The sequence below is a fragment of the Lasioglossum baleicum genome, chromosome 15 (genome assembly GCF_051020765.1).
Source record: "Lasioglossum baleicum chromosome 15, iyLasBale1, whole genome shotgun sequence".
In the NCBI taxonomy this organism is placed as follows: Eukaryota; Metazoa; Arthropoda; class Insecta; order Hymenoptera; family Halictidae; genus Lasioglossum; species Lasioglossum baleicum.
This window is the reverse complement of record NC_134943.1, coordinates 885894-904255: the sequence shown is the minus strand read 5'-3', so window position 1 is coordinate 904255 and position 18362 is coordinate 885894. Positions and strand designations below refer to the sequence as shown.

The 18362-nt window shown below is 37.7% G+C and overlaps 1 protein-coding gene across 2 annotated transcripts; it reads left to right on the top strand.

Moving 5' to 3' along the window:
* The first annotated feature begins 172 nt into the window (after window positions 1-172).
* LOC143216068 (1-phosphatidylinositol 4,5-bisphosphate phosphodiesterase) lies at window positions 173-14132 on the top strand. 2 transcript variants are annotated; one of them, XM_076438806.1, is made up of 23 exons: window positions 173-893; window positions 967-1049; window positions 1813-1970; window positions 2027-2308; window positions 3067-3126; window positions 3472-3612; window positions 3688-3767; window positions 3862-3997; window positions 5624-5724; window positions 6034-6200; window positions 6551-6761; window positions 7269-7527; window positions 8199-8375; window positions 9097-9277; window positions 9389-9546; window positions 9958-10161; window positions 10546-10744; window positions 11148-11318; window positions 11402-11542; window positions 12319-12493; window positions 12590-12793; window positions 13361-13607; window positions 13675-14132. In XM_076438806.1, the coding sequence occupies exons 4-23, from the start codon at window positions 2138-2140 to the stop codon at window positions 13741-13743; spliced, it is 3252 nt and encodes a 1083-aa protein (XP_076294921.1). In that variant the 5' UTR covers window positions 173-893; window positions 967-1049; window positions 1813-1970; window positions 2027-2137; the 3' UTR covers window positions 13744-14132. The 2 variants fall into 2 exon arrangements, with proteins under 2 accessions (XP_076294921.1, XP_076294920.1); XM_076438805.1 differs by having other exon boundaries at window positions 1813-2308.
* Window positions 14133-18362: the final 4230 nt, after the last annotated feature.

Sequence of the window (18362 nt, the reverse complement as noted above, 5' to 3'; positions counted from 1 at the left end):
AATGTTTGTTTACTTTTTATCCTGTGTTATTCTTTATCCCGAATTTAATAAAAACGAGGCTATTTATGAAATTCATTTGTCAGGGTCTAAGAAATCCCACCTTACTATTTGTGTTATTAGACTTTACCTTGCGCGGGTTAATTTTAAGCACGGAGCCAAATTATTTTCGGACAATCGAACTGGTTAGACGTAATTAAAAATTAACGCTTATTCTGCATACATCTGTACATCATTGTACAAAGTTTTAACGAATCAATCAACTATCGTATCTGTTACTCTTGTTGTTTGTAGACTTATTGTTAGTTGACAAACCTAAAACATCGCTCCTAGTATACGTATACAGGGTGGACCAATAATTTTATCCATAATTTATTCCACAAAACAGTGAAAAATATCGACAATTTTTCGAGAATCGAAATTTGTAGTGTTTAAATCATTTTTGCATCCACTTATGATGTTTTCATATTATTACAGATAAGAATTCAAGATGGTCACTGTAATTGCTCCACCTTGTACATTAATATGTATCGTAACGTAAACGCACCGGTTGAATATAGACGATTAAGGATTGTTTAACGCACTGCGATTAATAACCGATGTATTATATAGACGGCGTTAAGTAGAAGAACGAGTACATATGCTAATATTTTCTCACACTTTTACATTCTTATGAACTAAGTAGCAACGCTGAAGCGACCGTATCGGACACGAGACACGAGCAATGAAGGGTGGCACATAAGCTTATTAAGAGCAACGTGACCGAACACGTGGCGAAACAAATGTCGCTGATACAGAGTTGAATGGTAGATACGTCGTGTATAAAAGTTTGCGGAACTGAAGGACAATGTACAAAGTCAAATTGCCAATAATGAAAGCGTATTGAACAAATTGAGGTGTGTATTCATATGTAATAAATTATTATTACAATTTCATTGCTTTTATCACACCTTCTTCTTCACATCAAAGAAATATGTTAGACGGTTCGTTCGGCGTACGAGTAACGTACAGTAGTGAAATGGTTTCTGACGATAAAACGTTCCGGGTACAAGGTAAGACAACTTTAAATTAAAAAAAAGACAATTTATGTAAATGTTTGCTTTTAATATTTTTCACTAACATCGTCAGCATAAATTGCATTTCTTCTTAATCTTAGGATCAATAATGTCGCTCTATCGCCTTGCCTTTTAAACTAAACTTGTCTAATATATTTTAATATACGTATGCATGTCTGATACAGTTATCTAATAGATCTATAATAAACGCCCACTTTCTTAAACTTTAATAGTATGATTCTACATTATTCATAAAGTACTTGAAATAATTATATCAGTGTCGAAAATGTCGTCTTAAAGTAATATATGTATATATATATATATATATTAGTCGAGTCACAAATGATTTCCACCACAAGCATTGAATGAAACTTCAATTTATTGCATCTGAAAATTACACTGCGGTTTTTATGCATTTATGACAGAAATCTACAGGCGAAACACGAAACTGCGACAACATTACATGAACTTAAGAATATTATCATGTTTTTTTTCATTTATTAAAATTATTAAGAGTGGAGGCATATATTTTAATTTCACACTTTTATTTCTTATGATTAACTCGCAACATTTTTATTTCGCATATACATCCGCAGTCTAATGATTGAGAACGTGAATTCGACGAATATTAATGACTGCAGATTTTATGTGTTTATAATAAAACTGTATTAGACCATGTGCAAAGTTGTACAAATATCGAAAGAAACCAATCAAAAAACTCACATTTTAATCGCGTAAAATATTCAACATTTTCATCTAGAACTCTTCTTTCGCCATTGTCAAAAAGAAAAACCAACGATTAACATTTTCCGAAGCAGCCAAAGGAATGTGGAAGTTTCTGGCGAAATGATGAGGCTAATGAATGATTCATTGTGCACACATTGAACTTATATAATATAAGTGGAAAGGCGGTCGTAGGTGGGTGAATCCTCATACGTTAAATCGGATTCCTCTAATTGCATTATGCGCCCTAGAGCAAAGTTTCGCGACAGAATCGAGTCATTCGAGTCTCATGCAACCCCAAGTTCGCTTCAAGGCAGCTCTTGAAAGCGTCCGTTCGTTAACGAAACCGAGAAAGGGGAAACATGACAAAGAAGTTTGAATTCAATTGGCGGATCGAGGTGCCGGAGCAGTTGAGAAATGGCTCGGTATTCGACCGATGGTTCGAAGACAAGGAAACGTCGGAATTCGAGCCGAGTTGTTTGTTTAAAGTCGACGAGTATGGATTTTTTGTCTATTGGAAGAGCGAGGGCAAGGTACCATTCAGTAAACCCTTTATATAAATATTAATCCCTTGACATATACGAATTCAATGAAATTCGGTGTGTCTAGAGCTACCGTTTACCATTTGTGCAAGCTGACCAATTCATTTTCGTATCAATTCAAAACAGATATAGTCCTAGGATGATAAGAGATTGCTGGCAATATTTGCTGTTAATATTAAACAATATTTTACTTCAATGCGAACAATGAGAAACACATTACGTGTCCGAGACGTCTTTGTACGTCAAGGGGTTAATAAGTTAAAAAATAATGTGAATAATTTGAAAAAATATTTTTTTTATGTAATCATTAAATACGTTTCTGTATTCGTATATTTGTTATAATCGTTTATAGTAGATACATTTTTACTTTGTATTTAATATCCTATTAGTAGCGAAACTTCTTTTGCTAATGGAGAATGAAGAAACACTTTTTATAACGTTAGTTTCAACTTTCGTAATAGAATAATTTATTTTACTTTCTCGCCACTTTCTAATTGTGAAATTAAACAAATGTAATTCAATTTTATCGCAAGTGTTACATAAGAAAGTATGTTGTATTCAAATGATAGAATATTTCGTAAATGCTTTCTAGTAATGAAAATTCTACTTTATAAATATTGATGAAGGACTACTTGAAGAAACGCGTATTTTTACCAAATCAAGAAATTATTAATACGCTAATAACCTATTATGAATTAAGGTAAGGCGTCATTTTTACAACGTTTCATATCAAACATATTTTTGTACAGGACGGTGACGTGATCGAGTTGGCCCAAGTGAGCGATATTCGTTATGGCGGGACGCCAAAGGTAACAATTCTAACAATTATAAAGAACATGGCAAACACATTAAACATAAGAATACTGTATGTTGTTACTAAGATATTTTAATACTTTTGTTCCTACTGGTTTAAAATTCATTGAAATTGATTTTCGAAAAATATCATTGAATTGGCATAACTGTAGCCCCTCTGGGCTAATATTTCGCTTGTTACTTTCAATTACTTTTGTTCGTTAAAAATAATTATAAAAGAATGAATCAAACATTCTTCCCTGATGATGATACACGAATAAATAAAACGGTGACGTTTACAAAGCTAACGAAGTTCGCAATTAATTAATACGGAACATTGTTTATACCATTAAATCTTTTAGGATCCCAAGTTGTGCAATAAAGTGAGTAAACACGGGACCATGGAACAAATAGACGAGAAAAGCTTAACTATATGCTCCGGTATTGATTACACAAATATCCATTACCAACACGTTATATGTGCGGACGCACAAACAGCGAAGGTAATGACAATAACATATATATCAATTGTTTACTGACACCGATTAAAGCTTTCTGAGAAAATTTGATTGCTCCAGGATTGGCAAGCTGGCTTACGAAAGATCACGCATAACACGAAAGCATCGAACGTTTGTCCGACGATTCAATTGATGAAACAGTATGTACAAATCGGCCTCATCGATCCATATAATTTGAATAAAAAATTCTGCGATACTACAAAATTGACTAAAATCCGTTTATTTGTCAACTAGTTGGATGAGATTAAGTTTCCAAGTGGATCCAAAAGGAAAAGTGCCCGTGAAAGTAATATCGAAAACTTTTGCTTCTGGAAAAACTGAGAAACTCGTTTATCAATGTCTGTCGGACCTAGGCTTGCCTAGCGGGAAGGTAAGATTCACTCTCAACTTTTATTATCTCCTTTTTTCTGCTATTTTATAGGCGATGCTAAAAATGCCAAGTATTTCTTGTTAGGCTGAAAGCGGAACGGGATGTTACGTGAAAATGAGACAGAAAATAATGCGTTCTGTAGTTCGTACATTACTATAGCAGTCCCATTCTGTTACCACGTTTTTTTTTTTGTACCATTTCAGACTGTACCGAGAGTGCCAGTTCTCACTGCAGATTTCTTTTTAATTTTTATTCTTTTCTGCAGCAGACTATAATTCAGTACCAGAGTTGCCAGATGAGGCACGAATTAAGGGGAAAAAGTTACCCTCTCTCTGCCAGTACCGGATCAGTCACGTGACGAGCGTCGTAGAAGGGGAAGGTAGAGTGGGGTGTAGCGTCATAGAAGGGGAAAGTAGAGTGGGGACACAAGTCTCAATCTGGCGACTCTGTTCAGAACAGCACAAAAATTAAGATAATTATAATCGAAGAATGTTAATACACTATACTCAACTTGTTAAAATGATTAAAGGAAGAATGAAATGTCTATTTATCTCTTGCAATTAGTTCATAGTACTTTTATTTCGCATAATGATCCGCAGTCAATTCAATTAGTTTTTTATACTCGCGTTATCCCTTGGCTGTGCAGAAAATATAAAGGCGATTACGTGTACTGTAGTCTTAATTTTGTAATTAATGTTTAATCCTGTGGCTATAATTTGAATTTTTAAATAACACGGTCTAAAAAGCTTTATTCGTTTTTCAACATAAACAAAGAACAAGCGTAAAGGATTATGTGCAATGTACGACTGCAGAATGTATCTACGTATACAGTCCCGTGTAATTATAGAAATAAATAAATGGACTCTTTATTGATAAGATCTTATAAATAAGTGACACTTAATAGATGTCATTAGACTGCAGATTTTAAGCATTTATAAAAAAAAAAACAGTAGGAAGATTATAATAAGATTATAAATTATTAGAAGTCTTTGAATTATTGAAATGATTACAGAAGAAAAGAAATTTTTACTTGATTCCTGTTTCGTACAATCGGTGTGAACAATTTTTATTTTGCATAAAAGTCCGCAGTCTTGATATTATGTTACCTGTGCTACTTCTTTAATATTTCATTAGCGAAAGTATGTGCTCAGATGCATGTGAGTATTATACATATTATAACAATGATATAATATTATATATCTATAACATAAACTTAGCTATTATAATGGTATGCTCTGTCTGTGACATTTTCTTTTTCGAAAACCATATCTTTGAATGCACTAACCTTTTACTGTTCTAATACAGGTCCCTGCTTAAATTATGACCAATTGGTTAAAGCAGTGATTTGGTAATGTTGCATATATGTATAGATAAGGAGATCTTATTTTAGTGTACGGAATGTGTAAGAGCTATATTGTGTCATACTAAATATACAATTACTAGATATACACAATTTCATGCATTAAATCGCGTAATAATTTGTCAAAAACTTATTAATTCTTAACCATGTTATTATTGGACTATACTTGCAATAATATTTTAAATTATTTATAAACTATACGTTGTGTATAGAATGAACTCATACAAACATGTAATACTAATTTTTCGATATTTTATTGATTTCAGAGCGACAAAATAGAACCGAAAGACTTCACCTTCGAGAAATTCAAAAAATTATACTTTACAATTTGTCCACGAAACGATATCGAAGAACTGTTCCAATCGATGTAAGAGTTTATTTTGAGGAAACACGTCCATGATTAGTGTCTCACCAGATTAATACTTGTCTCCCACTCTACCCTTCCCCTTCTACGACGCTATTCCCCCACGTTTTCGTCACGACCCGATCACGTGACGCGTTTCGTTTCTGTCATTCATGTGTCACGATATCACGTAACTAATCCGGCACTGGCAGAGAGAAAGAGAGAGAGAGGGTAACCGTATTCCCCTCAATTCGCGTCAATTCCCCTAATCTGGCGACACTGTCAGTGGCTCGCGACGTTTCGATAACAGTATCAAAAAATCCTGTGTTTTAGAACAAAAGGAAAATCGGATACAATCAGCTTATCTCAACTGGTACAGTTCATGAACGAGAAACAGAGAGATCCTAGGCTCAATGAAATTTTGTATCCTCTATACGACGAGAAACGATGTACAGAAATTATTAATGATTATGAAGAAGATGAGAAAGTGAGAAACGCAAGTATGTTGGCACCTTGGATATGAAATAAAATTGTTAAAATTTCTGTTTCACCAAACCTGTTGCAAATTACAAATCCACACTTAGCAGCATTGTAAACAACATTATCCATCACATGATTTGTTTTTTTGCATTTTTACATAACACGACTACATTGCTTGTATATAACATTGATCTATTTAAATTGGTGGGCCTCCATGTGTGTAAATAAAGTTTAAGCAAAATTATTACAACACTCTTCAATGGGTTCCTATACATCAGATTGCAGCTGGTTTAAAATAATACTCTGCATACACTCCAAAATTAGTTAATTTCGTATGAAATTCTAATTACATAAATTGTCCTTCCCGTAGAAACGATCACCAAGGACGGTTTCATTCGTTATTTGATGTCCGACGAAAACGCCCCCGTGTTCTTGGATAAGTTGGAGGAGTGGATGGACATGGATCAGCCCCTTTCCCATTACTATATTAATTCAAGCCATAATACCTACCTAAGCGGCAGACAAATCGGTGGTAAAAGCACTGTTGAGATGTACAGACAAGTGCTGCTAGCTGGCTGCAGGTAACTCTTCGTCTTTTTATTAGAATAAAGTTTTGCACTAAATTATACAGTTCTACACTTTGACGTAAATCAAGCATTTGTTACTTTCTTGTATTGTACTGAGGTTAATATATGACGAACAATAAACACTTCAGTCCTTGAATATTGATTACGAAAGAATAAAATTTTATTTCGTCTAAAAAGAATAGGCAGAGGATTCATATTTGTCAGACTTTGTTTAAAGTCTTCATCGCGAATCTGACCGGTTAAAATACGACAAATGGTTAAAAAATACTGGTTCAAACATAAATATAATACAAAGAATTATTTCCCTTATCATTTCATGAAGTACATTCAACTTAAGCAATTTGTGAACGTTGCTTATGTTGCTGATACGTATGTATTTGAAATGAAACTCCTAATGGTGCATAGACTCTTGAAAACTGATAAACACCTGGTCGAAATATTTTTTTCATAAAACCATTAGAAATCAAAGTGGGGATGTTGATTAGAATGTGTCATTCGCAGATGCGTGGAGCTCGATTGCTGGGACGGGAAGGGAGAAGATGAGGAACCAATCATAACTCACGGCAAAGCCATGTGTACCGATATCCTTTTTAAAGACGTCATATATGCGTTAAGAGACACTGCGTTCGTCACGTCGGAATACCCTATAATTTTGAGTTTCGAAAACCATTGTTGTTTGAAGCAGCAATACAAATTGGCTAAATATTGCGACGATATATTAGGCGACCTATTGATGAAGGAGCCACTGAAGGATTACCCGGTACGTAAACTTTACTTCTGGCTATTATATCAAACTTCAAATCATGGTCTCGCTAGATTATTTAGGGAAAAGTTGCCAATATCGTATCAGTTTTTTGGTCCATTTAAGTAAAACGACCTAGTTATAATGCAAACGGTATCATGGGGTTAATATCGAATAAGAATGTTTTTCTTCAAGGTTCTTTTTTGAGTTTTCAAGATCATATCTTTTTTATTGCGTCGTATAACTAATCAAAAAATACGTTCAGACATCTATAATCACACGACCTTTATCACCAAAAAGTAAAATTTAGAAAAAATAAAAATTACTGTACAAATAAATGATTTGTTTGATCCAATTTGGAGGGCACAAATGAAAAAGCGATCGTATTATACAATCAAGAAACTACAAATACTATATTCATCGCTAAATCATGCACATAATAAATAATAACGAATTAATTCACTTTCTCCTACGTCAATTACTGAACTACGAATAAATTTTACAAATCAGTCTTGTCCTTTTACAAATGAATCTTCTACAGTGCTGAATCTTCATCATTATTTATTAACGTTATAATACGATAACAAGCGTAGAAAATTATCTTGGGGTTAATAATTTCTGACTGTTTTCTCCTGGGGCAAAATGGAAACAGAACTTCATAAATTTTAATCATAAATTAAATGCTACAGCTTGAACCAGGACAACCGCTTCCACCGCCGAGCGCATTGAAGCGCAAAATATTAATTAAGAATAAGAGGCTGAAGCCGGAGGTAGAGAAAGTCGAACTCGAGTTATTCCGCTCCGGACAATTCGAAGCAAAGGATGAAGTGGTTGAAGATCCAAACGCACCTGCGCCACCACCAAAGGTTTATCATTATCATTGTATCTCTCTCATTTAAATCGGTTTTTTTCTGTCTGCTGTCTTGTCGTTACAAGCTTTGATGAAACCATCGTTGACAAGAAGTCATGATATAATTAGTAGACTCCGGATCTTAAATCTCTCCGGATAATAAAAAGTTAGTGCATCAATTGCAAGATACAGGAGCTAAATAAAAATCTACACTTCTCACAAATAATTTCAACGTAGAGAAAATAACATTTTAGAATACTTTAATGAAATTAGAGGGGTAACAATATACATAAAATTTCGAGGGGTCTATAAATATTAAATTCATATTTTCATTAAATGGTTCAGAAAATATTTTGATGGAATTAAATGTTACTGGGGTTAATTATGAATTAAAATAATTTCATAGAAAATTTTAATATTAGAGGGTTAGCTATACATATAATTAAAACTTTATTTATATCATAATTTTTTAAATTGAATAAATAATACTAAGAAATAACGCAGGACCCAGTGTCGCCAGATCAAGACTAGTGTCCCCACTCTATCTTCCCTTTCTAGGACTCTGTACGCATTTTTGCCCTCAATTCGTGCTCCACCCCTCATCTGGCGACACTGCCAGGGTCGTACTGCTTATCAGGGTTACTCATAAAGGTTCCCCCTAAATGATGGGTACCCATTTTTGACGATAGTACACACTATTGAAAAATGACAATGTCACTGAAAATGTGACATTTTAGGAAGAACCACCACCACCCGAGGGTCCTCCACCTGAAGGTGGTGCACCAGCCGAAGGAGGTGCTGAGGGTGAGGCACCACCCATCCAGTACACTGGCAGTACCATGGCCTGCCATCCTTGGCTTTCTTCTATGATCAACTATGCGCAACCGATAAAATTCCAGAGTTTCGAAACTGCAGAAAGTATGTGAGAGAAATCAGTTTTTCTCTTTCGTATTAACAAAATTCAAGTTTCCTCTGCCGTAACAATCTCAATTTATCACAGAAAAAATAGATGCATCGTTATTATTTCAGAAAAGAATATTCACCACAACATGTCCTCGTTTTCGGAAACCGCTGCTCTGAATTATCTGAAAACGCATTCTGTGGAATTCGTCAATTATAACAAACGACAAATGAGTCGAATCTATCCCAAGGGTACGCGTGCTGACTCCTCGAATTACATGCCGCAGGTAAATTATTTAATCGTGGTAAGAAAATGTTTATTCGGAAAACAGGGGTTAATATCAAAATGTAAGATTTGCTTTGTCCGCGTTCATCAAAATTTCCAGCTACCACCTGCCTTTAAAGTATTAAAAACAAAAAACAGAGATATTGAATATTTTATGAATCTTATAATGAGATTTCAAAATATAAATAAAATAAATTAGAAACATATATTTAAAATACATAAACATTGAATGAAGTTCAATATTATATGAATAATTATCACAAGAATTAATTTCGTGTCAAATTTTAACTACCAAGTTAATCAGTTAGTCCACAAAATATCCAAAATTATTGTTTTTCCTTTAAGTATTTGGTATTTAATACTAATTTGAAATTTCAAGTTTAGAATTTTTGCGCATGCTTTCAATGATTAGGTCTTCTGGAACGCCGGCTGTCAGATGGTAGCATTGAACTTCCAAACGCCAGATTTGCCAATGCAGCTAAATCAAGGAAAATTTGAATTCAATGCAACAACCGGATACCTATTGAAGCCGGAATTCATGAGGAGGGCAGACAAAACTTTCGATCCGTTTTCTGAGGACGTGGACGGTGTTATCACTGCTCAATGTTCTGTGCAGGTACTGTCTCATAACTAGTAATAGATAAACACCTTCATTAAAAATTATTAGCTAATGCATAGTGTCAAAAATCATGCAGCATCAATTAATTTTGAAATTTAATACTGAAATAAATGTAAAGTTTATAACATTTTTTTATAGAATCAAATTTATAATGACAAGACATGTCTGATTTACAACTTGTCAATATTAATTTAACAATATTAACTTTAATAATAATAGCTTTTTCACGATTCTTTCAAACGACACGAGAATGAATTCATTTTCGAATTAATTTGGAATAATTGGAATCCAAAAAAGTATTTATTCCAAGGACCACAAAATTGTATGATTACAGGAATCTACTTAAGAAGTGATTTTTAATAAACTTCGTCTGTTTGGTAGGTGATAGCAGGACAATTTCTTTCTGATAAGAAAGTAGGCACTTACGTCGAAGTAGATATGTACGGTCTGCCGGCAGACACCATCAAGAAGGAATTTAGAACGCGAATGGTTCCAGCAAACGGGTTAAATCCAGTTTACAACGAGGAACCATTCCTTTTCCGAAAAGTTGTGCTCCCCGATTTGGCGGTGCTCAGATTAGGTAATATGAAATCTTAAACATTCTAATTATTAGTTCTAGCCAACGAAAACGTGAAAAGAAAAATTAAATTAAAAATAAAAACTGCTCGACAGATTAGGGGTGCCCGTAAGTAATATCATAGACAGCGGATTTTATGCATTTATTATAAAAACGAGTCGATGAAACTTAAAACAATAAGAACATTAGAAGAATATAAAGATATGGAGACATTATTTTCAAACAATTAAAATCATTTAAATAACAAAACAATTTTTATCTAGCACTGCAAACGATGCATCAACATTTTATTTTGCATAAAGATCCGCTGTCTAATTATAATGAACGTATCTTCTATGAAAAGAAATCCAAAGACACGTAATATGTAATTACGTGGAATGTTTATTAATATTTATTGCTAACGCAGGCGTGTACGAAGAGTCCGGTAAGCTGTTGGGTCAACGAATTCTGCCATTGGATGGCCTTCAAGCTGGATATAGGCATATTTCATTAAAGACCGAAGCTAATTTTCCTATGGCATTGCCGATGTTGTTCTGCAACATTGAGCTAAAAATTTACGTACCCGATGGATTCGAAGGTAATAACTTGAGCAAGTTTCCCGAGCAAAAATAGAAATGTGCCGGGATGACTCTGATTCGTGCTCGGTTCCTTCGCTTGCAGACTTCATGTTGATGCTGTCTGATCCGGGCGCATTCGGCAAGGGAGCGGAAAAACAAGCTGAGACGATGAAAGGACTTGGAATCGAGCAAACCGACGCGAAAGCCGAAGCGAAGAAAAAGAAAGAGGAGGAGGCCAAGAAAGGTATACACGGTTTTTGAGTAAATCTCATTCATAACGATCGTGGCCAAGAAAATGCGGTGAATAAATCTTCTTAATTATTCCGAGATGAACCCGCTTTGCCTCGTTTCATACTGGGGTGTTCCGCCGTAAGGTCAGTTAAACATTTGGCGGAGCTTACAATTAGACCGGGCAAGATCGCTTCTTCGTCAATGTAACTCTCTTCACAAGTATTATAGGTTCTTATATAAAAGAAGATAAAATATTACAAACCTTTATGAAAAGAATAAAATATTGAATACATAAATAGCTGATAAAGACACTTGATCCATGAATTTGAAATTATAGGTTGTTGTACGAAAGAAGATGAGACCGAAAATATTATTTATATCACAAATAAAAATTTTAATACATACATAGATAAATAATATAAAAACACGTGATCCACAGATTTTAAATTATATAGATCGCTTGCATAAAAGAAGATAAAAGTGTAAATTACAACATTATAAATCCTTTATATCGGAAATAAAAATTTGAATACATACATGCATAACTGATATAAACACTTGATCCATAGATTTTAAATTATATAGGTTGCTGTATAAACGAAGATAAAAGCGAGGAGTAAAGCATTATAAAAGCTTTATCTTCGATAATCGAGAATAACACTGAACTTATATATGAACTTGCATGTCGGTTAAACAATTAGATTGATCGATACACCTGGTACATTTTAGAGAAGCTTTGCATCGGATTATAGTTTCCGCTCTTGTAGACTCACATGGCACAATTTGCAGAGGAGTTTAAAGCAGAACCTATCACGGTGGATACGTTACGGAGGGAGAAAGCCTTCAAACAGGGGAAGAAGCAGCTAAAGGAATTGGACACGATGCGGAAAAAGCATCTGAAGGAGCGGCAGACGATGCAAAAGAATCACTGCGCCGCCATCGATAAATTGGTGAAAGGGAAAGAGTATGTAATCGTTACGTGGCTCTTACTGATTAGAGATTACTTTAGCTGTTGTTGCGCGTAATCGCGGCTGGCAAATAATGAATCCTGTATTCCCAGCAAAAGCGCGTTACTCCAGGACGCCAATGTGAAAAAAGTAATAGGCGAGCAAACCGCTCAATGGTCCGCCATGGTGGAAAAGCAGCGGAAGGAGGAGTGGGAGCTATTGAAGAATCAGACGGATAGCGCTAGGGAGGAATTTAAAAAATTAATTGTAGTGGTGCAGGAAGCGCAAATGAAGCAAATGCAGGCGAAACATGACAAGTACGTGGATACTGTGCGATTTCTAACGTGAATATCGAATATTAAATCAGTTATGATATCAAGCCTGTTTAAGTAGATGTACGGAAAACAATAAGTTGGTTATATGATATTTTTAATGTAATTATGGAGGTATAAGTTTACTTTATTGTCCATTAATTGTTTTATTTTCTGACTCAATATTAACTGAACACTAATTTTCGTCACTGTATTGCAAATATGTGATTTTTCTTTCAATTCTTTCGATTTTACAGTATTAAATTACACACCTGAAAGAATTCTAGTGTACAAAAGTGTAGAGAAGTCTTCATACTTTGCGGTTAAGATAGAAATGTACAATTTTGTTGCACAAGGAGATGATGCTCAAGGAGTTGATTTTTTCATCACGAAGAAATCAATCCTTATAATTGTGCGTCAATGTCAAGTGGTATATCAAACATGGCGATCACGGGTTTGAACAAGACAAATTTACAGTTGTGAAAGGAAATATGCATAACAATGATTTCTGATCAAAAGCAGTTCGAGAAAAGAGCTCGGTGAAGAAATCACTTTGAAGTTTCATATTTTCAGAGACATAAAGGATATGAACGCGAATCAAGTAAAAGTGTCCGTGGAAACGGCAAAGGAAGTCATGAATGACAAGGCACTGAAGTCAAAGGGTGACAAAGACCGCCGACTTCGCGAGAAGAAAGAGCAAAATATAAAGAAGTTCATGCAGGAAAAGAAAAACTTACAGATCAAACAAGCTCGAGAAAAAGAGAAACTGACGAAAACGCACGAAAAACAAGTAGCTGAGCTGGACGGCGAAATCACCGCGGTAAATTCAATGTTCAACAATGAAACATATTTACAAATTAAGCACACTTCGACCATTTCTGTTGCAGGCTATCGAAATGTACAAGAACGAAGCGATCGAGTACGACCTGTCGTCTAAAGCGGAATTTTATGTATAATTTTAGGCTAATTTTCTATGCATTTTCAACGCGTATTTTCTTTCGATTTTTGGTCCGCACTTTATTCGTTATTTCATTATTTCTTGTTATACAAATTAGTTTTACGAACATACATATATTTATGTACAGGCGATCCGTTTGATATGCTTTTATAAGTTATCAATTTCTGAATAACTTTGCGAGATATTCTGTGATCAGAATTTTCTACGAATGTTTTCAGATTCTATTTATTGTTATTCATATTTTTGATAAATATTTCTTTGTAACGTTTTATATGTATACATTGTAATTGTACACTAACGTTGATCATTACTACTATACTATCTGCAAATGTTATCTTATAACTATAATTATAATGTTTTAGGAATCTTCGAGATAATAAAATACTAATCAGCAATTATAACAGGCTTTGCATTTGTTTGAGTCACAAAAACACACGATAAATTTGCCTAAAAATTATTTATTTCTTTGTACAGTTATAATACATTATGTACATGGTCAATCGTTAAGTATACATACGTACTAGTTCGAGCACAAAGTCTTGTACTATAGCTATCATACCGTGACTTCATGCGAGGATTCAGCCGTTCGCGAGTGGGTGAGCACTTCGAAACCCGTTTGTGCGAAAAAAAACAATCTGTTTCGTAACAATCTGATCGGTGGGAGAAGAAGCACATCCGCGAAAGGAAAGACACGCAGTAGATTGAATAAATAACGAGGAAGAAAAACGTTAGAACACAAACCGTGAAGCTCGCGGCGAAATAAATAATGGAGTCTAGAGCTTAAAGCGTCTTCTCCTTCTGTCGTTGCACGAAGCTTTGAATAGTCGGATGCCTATAAGCTCGTAAAGAGACAATGGACCCGGCACATGCTCCGACCCAATAGACTATCACGTGCTCCATAAAACTAGTCCCCAAACATCCGTATTTCAAAGCGGTAGCCAGTGCTGGATTAAAGTAGCCGCCAGAATAATCAAACGCTGGGAACAGAATGAAAATAGACGAAACATCAGCGAGGACATCGACGTGCATTTACACAAAAGTCAAATTCTTATAGCTGACATTCAGACAATTTCAAAACAATATAATAACATTATTTTGCGTTAATTTGTTAACGAGATATAAACGTTTTAATAAGAGAGCTAGAGAGGAAGCGACCTTTAAGGGACAGGCAGGTCTAAGTAAATTAATTTATAGAAGTAATTAATTAACTATTTAATTAATTCTTAGACGTTTCAGAATGTTTCAAATATTGATTTCTATTATTTACTTTCCGGGTCTCGTGATAGCGAAATCCGATTGACGAGAAAACAGATTTTTCAAATAATTAAGTGTTATTTGAATAGTGATATTACTATAACATCTGAACACCTTCAGAATCAGATATGCGAACAGCACGGGAAATTAATTGATGTAAATCATGAAACAAAGACCGCATTAGGGATTTTAATTTCTAAAATTAAGACAAAATGGCAAAGTGTAAAGAGAACGGAAGATTTCTTTTTTAGAAAGTTTGCTACGTGGCTTAATGTATCTGTTGCATTCCGTATACCTGCAGACAGCGACAATCATGCGAACATCATTGGCCGTCCTTTAGAATTTGAAACCTCCAGCGAAAGATCAAAGCGAAGAAAGACAGCAGATATTCGGGCAAATTTTTCAGATGATGCATTATCGTATGCAACTCAAATGAGTTTCCGAGCATCTTCTTGTGCTTTGTGGTAGCAATACGTACGATACACCTCGGAATGCCAATTTTTTTTTTTTTTTTTTAACAGAAGTAACCATTTTTTAACGTATGCGTTCGCCATATAGGATCCGCCATATTGTTTTTTCGAATTTTGAGTCCAGAAACAAAGCAAAACTGACACAGGTGAGTTAGATATTCTCATCGATGGCACTGATATTAATGCGAGCTGCCCTGTGTAACGGCATGGGAGAGGATGCATTCCGCAGGTTAGTCGAGCAAAAACACGTGCGAGAGGATGCATCCCGCAGGCTAGTCGAGTGAAAAACACGTGCGAGAGGATGCATCCCGCAGGCTAGTCGAGTAAAAACACGTGCGAGAGGATGCATCCAGCAGGCTAGTCGAATAAAAACACGAGCGAGAGGATGCGTCCCGCAGGCTAGTCGAGTAAAAACACGTGCGAGAGGATGCATCCCGCAGGCTAGTCGAGTAAAAACACGTGCGAGAGGATGCATCCCGCAGGCTAGTCGAGTGAAAAACACGTGCGAGAGGATGCGTCCCGCAGGCTAGTCGAGTAAAAACACGTGCGAGAGGATGCGTCCCGCAGACTAGTCGAGTAAAAACACGTGCGAGAGGATGCGTCCCGCAGTCTAGTCGAGTGAAAAACACGTGCGAGAGGATGCATCCCGCAGGCTAGTCGAATAAAAACACGAGCGAGAGGATGCGTCCCGCAGGCTAGTCGAGTAAAAACACGTGCGAGAGGATGCATCCCGCAGGCTAGTCGAGTAAAAACACGTGCGAGAGGATGCATCCCGCAGGCTAGTCGAGTGAAAAACACGTGCGAGAGGATGCGTCCCGCAGGCTAGTCGAGTAAAAACACGTGCGAGAGGATGCGTCCCGCAGACTAGTCGAGTAAAAACACGTGCGAGAGGATGCGTCCCGCAGTCTAGTCGAGTGAAAAACACGTGCGAGAGGATGCATCCCGCAGGCTAGTCGAGTAAAAACACGTGCGAGAGGATGCGTCCCGCAGGCTAGTCGAGTGAAAAACACGTGCGAGAGGATGCATCCCGCAGGCTAGTCGAGTAACAACACGTGCGAGAGGATGCGTCCCGCAGGCTAGTTGAGTAAAAACACGTGCGAGAGGATGCATCCGGCAGGCTAGTCGAGTGAAAAACACGTGCGAGAGGATGCATCCCGCAGGCTAGTCGAGTGAAAAACACGTGCGAGAGGATGCATCCCGCAGGCTAGTCGAGTAAAAACACGTGCGAGAGGATGCATCCCGCAGGCTAGTCGAGTAAAAACACGTGCGAGAGGATGCATCCCGCAGGCTAGTCGAGTGAAAAACACGTGCGAGAGGATGCATCCCGCAGGCTAGTCGAGTAAAAACACGTGCGAGAGGATGCATCCCGCAGGCTAGTCGAGTGAAAAACACGTGCGAGAGGATGCGTCCCGCAGGCTAGTCGAGTAAAAACACGTGCGAGAGGATGCGTCCCGCAGACTAGTCGAGTAAAAACACGTGCGAGAGGATGCGTCCCGCAGTCTAGTCGAGTGAAAAACACGTGCGAGAGGATGCATCCCGCAGGCTAGTCGAATAAAAACACGAGCGAGAGGATGCGTCCCGCAGGCTAGTCGAGTAAAAACACGTGCGAGAGGATGCATCCCGCAGGCTAGTCGAGTAAAAACACGTGCGAGAGGATGCATCCCGCAGGCTAGTCGAGTGAAAAACACGTGCGAGAGGATGCGTCCCGCAGGCTAGTCGAGTAAAAACACGTGCGAGAGGATGCGTCCCGCAGACTAGTCGAGTAAAAACACGTGCGAGAGGATGCGTCCCGCAGTCTAGTCGAGTGAAAAACACGTGCGAGAGGATGCATCCCGCAGGCTAGTCGAGTAAAAACACGTGCGAGAGGATGCGTCCCGCAGGCTAGTCGAGTGAAAAACACGTGCGAGAGGATGCATCCCGCAGGCTAGTCGAGTAACAACACGTGCGAGAGGATGCGTCCCGCAGGCTAGTTGAGTAAAAACACGTGCGAGAGGATGCATCCGGCAGGCTAGTCGAGTGAAAAACACGTGCGAGAGGATGCATCCCGCAGGCTAGTCGAGTGAAAAACACGTGCGAGAGGATGCATCCCGCAGGCTAGTCGAGTAAAAACACGTGCGAGAGGATGCATCCCGCAGGCTAGTCGAGTAAAAACACGTGCGAGAGGATGCATCCCGCAGGCTAGTCGAGTGAAAAACACGTGCGAGAGGATGCATCCCGCAGGCTAGTCGAGTAAAAACACGTGCGAGAGGATGCGTCCCGCAGGCTAGTCGAGTGAAAAACACGTGCGAGAGGATGCGTCCCGCAGGCTAGTCGAGTAAAAACACGTACGAGAGGATGCATCCCGCAGGCTAGTCGAGTAAAAACACGTGCGAGAGGATGCGCCCCGGAGGCTAGTCGAGTGAAAAACACGTGCGAGAGGATGCATCCCGCAGGCTAGTCGAGTAACAACACGTGCGAGAGGATGCGTCCCGCAGGCTAGTCGAGTAAAAACACGTGCGAGAGGATGCATCCGGCAGGCTAGTCGAGTGAAAAACACGTGCGAGAGGATGCATCCCGCAGGCTAGTCGAGTGAAAAACACGTGCGAGAAGATGCATCCCGCAGGCTAGTCGAGTAAAAACACGAGCGAGAGGATGCGTCCCGCAGGCTAGTCGAGTAAAAACACGTGCGAGAGGATGCATCCCGCAGGCTAGTCGAGTAAAAACACGTGCGAGAGGATGCATCCCGCAGGCTAGTCGAGTAAAAACACGAGCGAGAGGATGCGTCCCGCAGGCTAGTCGAGTAAAAACACGTGCGAGAGGATGCATCCCGCAGGCTAGTCGAGTAAAAACACGTGCGAGAGGATGCATCCCGCAGGCTAGTCGAGTGAAAAACACGTGCGAGAGGATGCGTCCC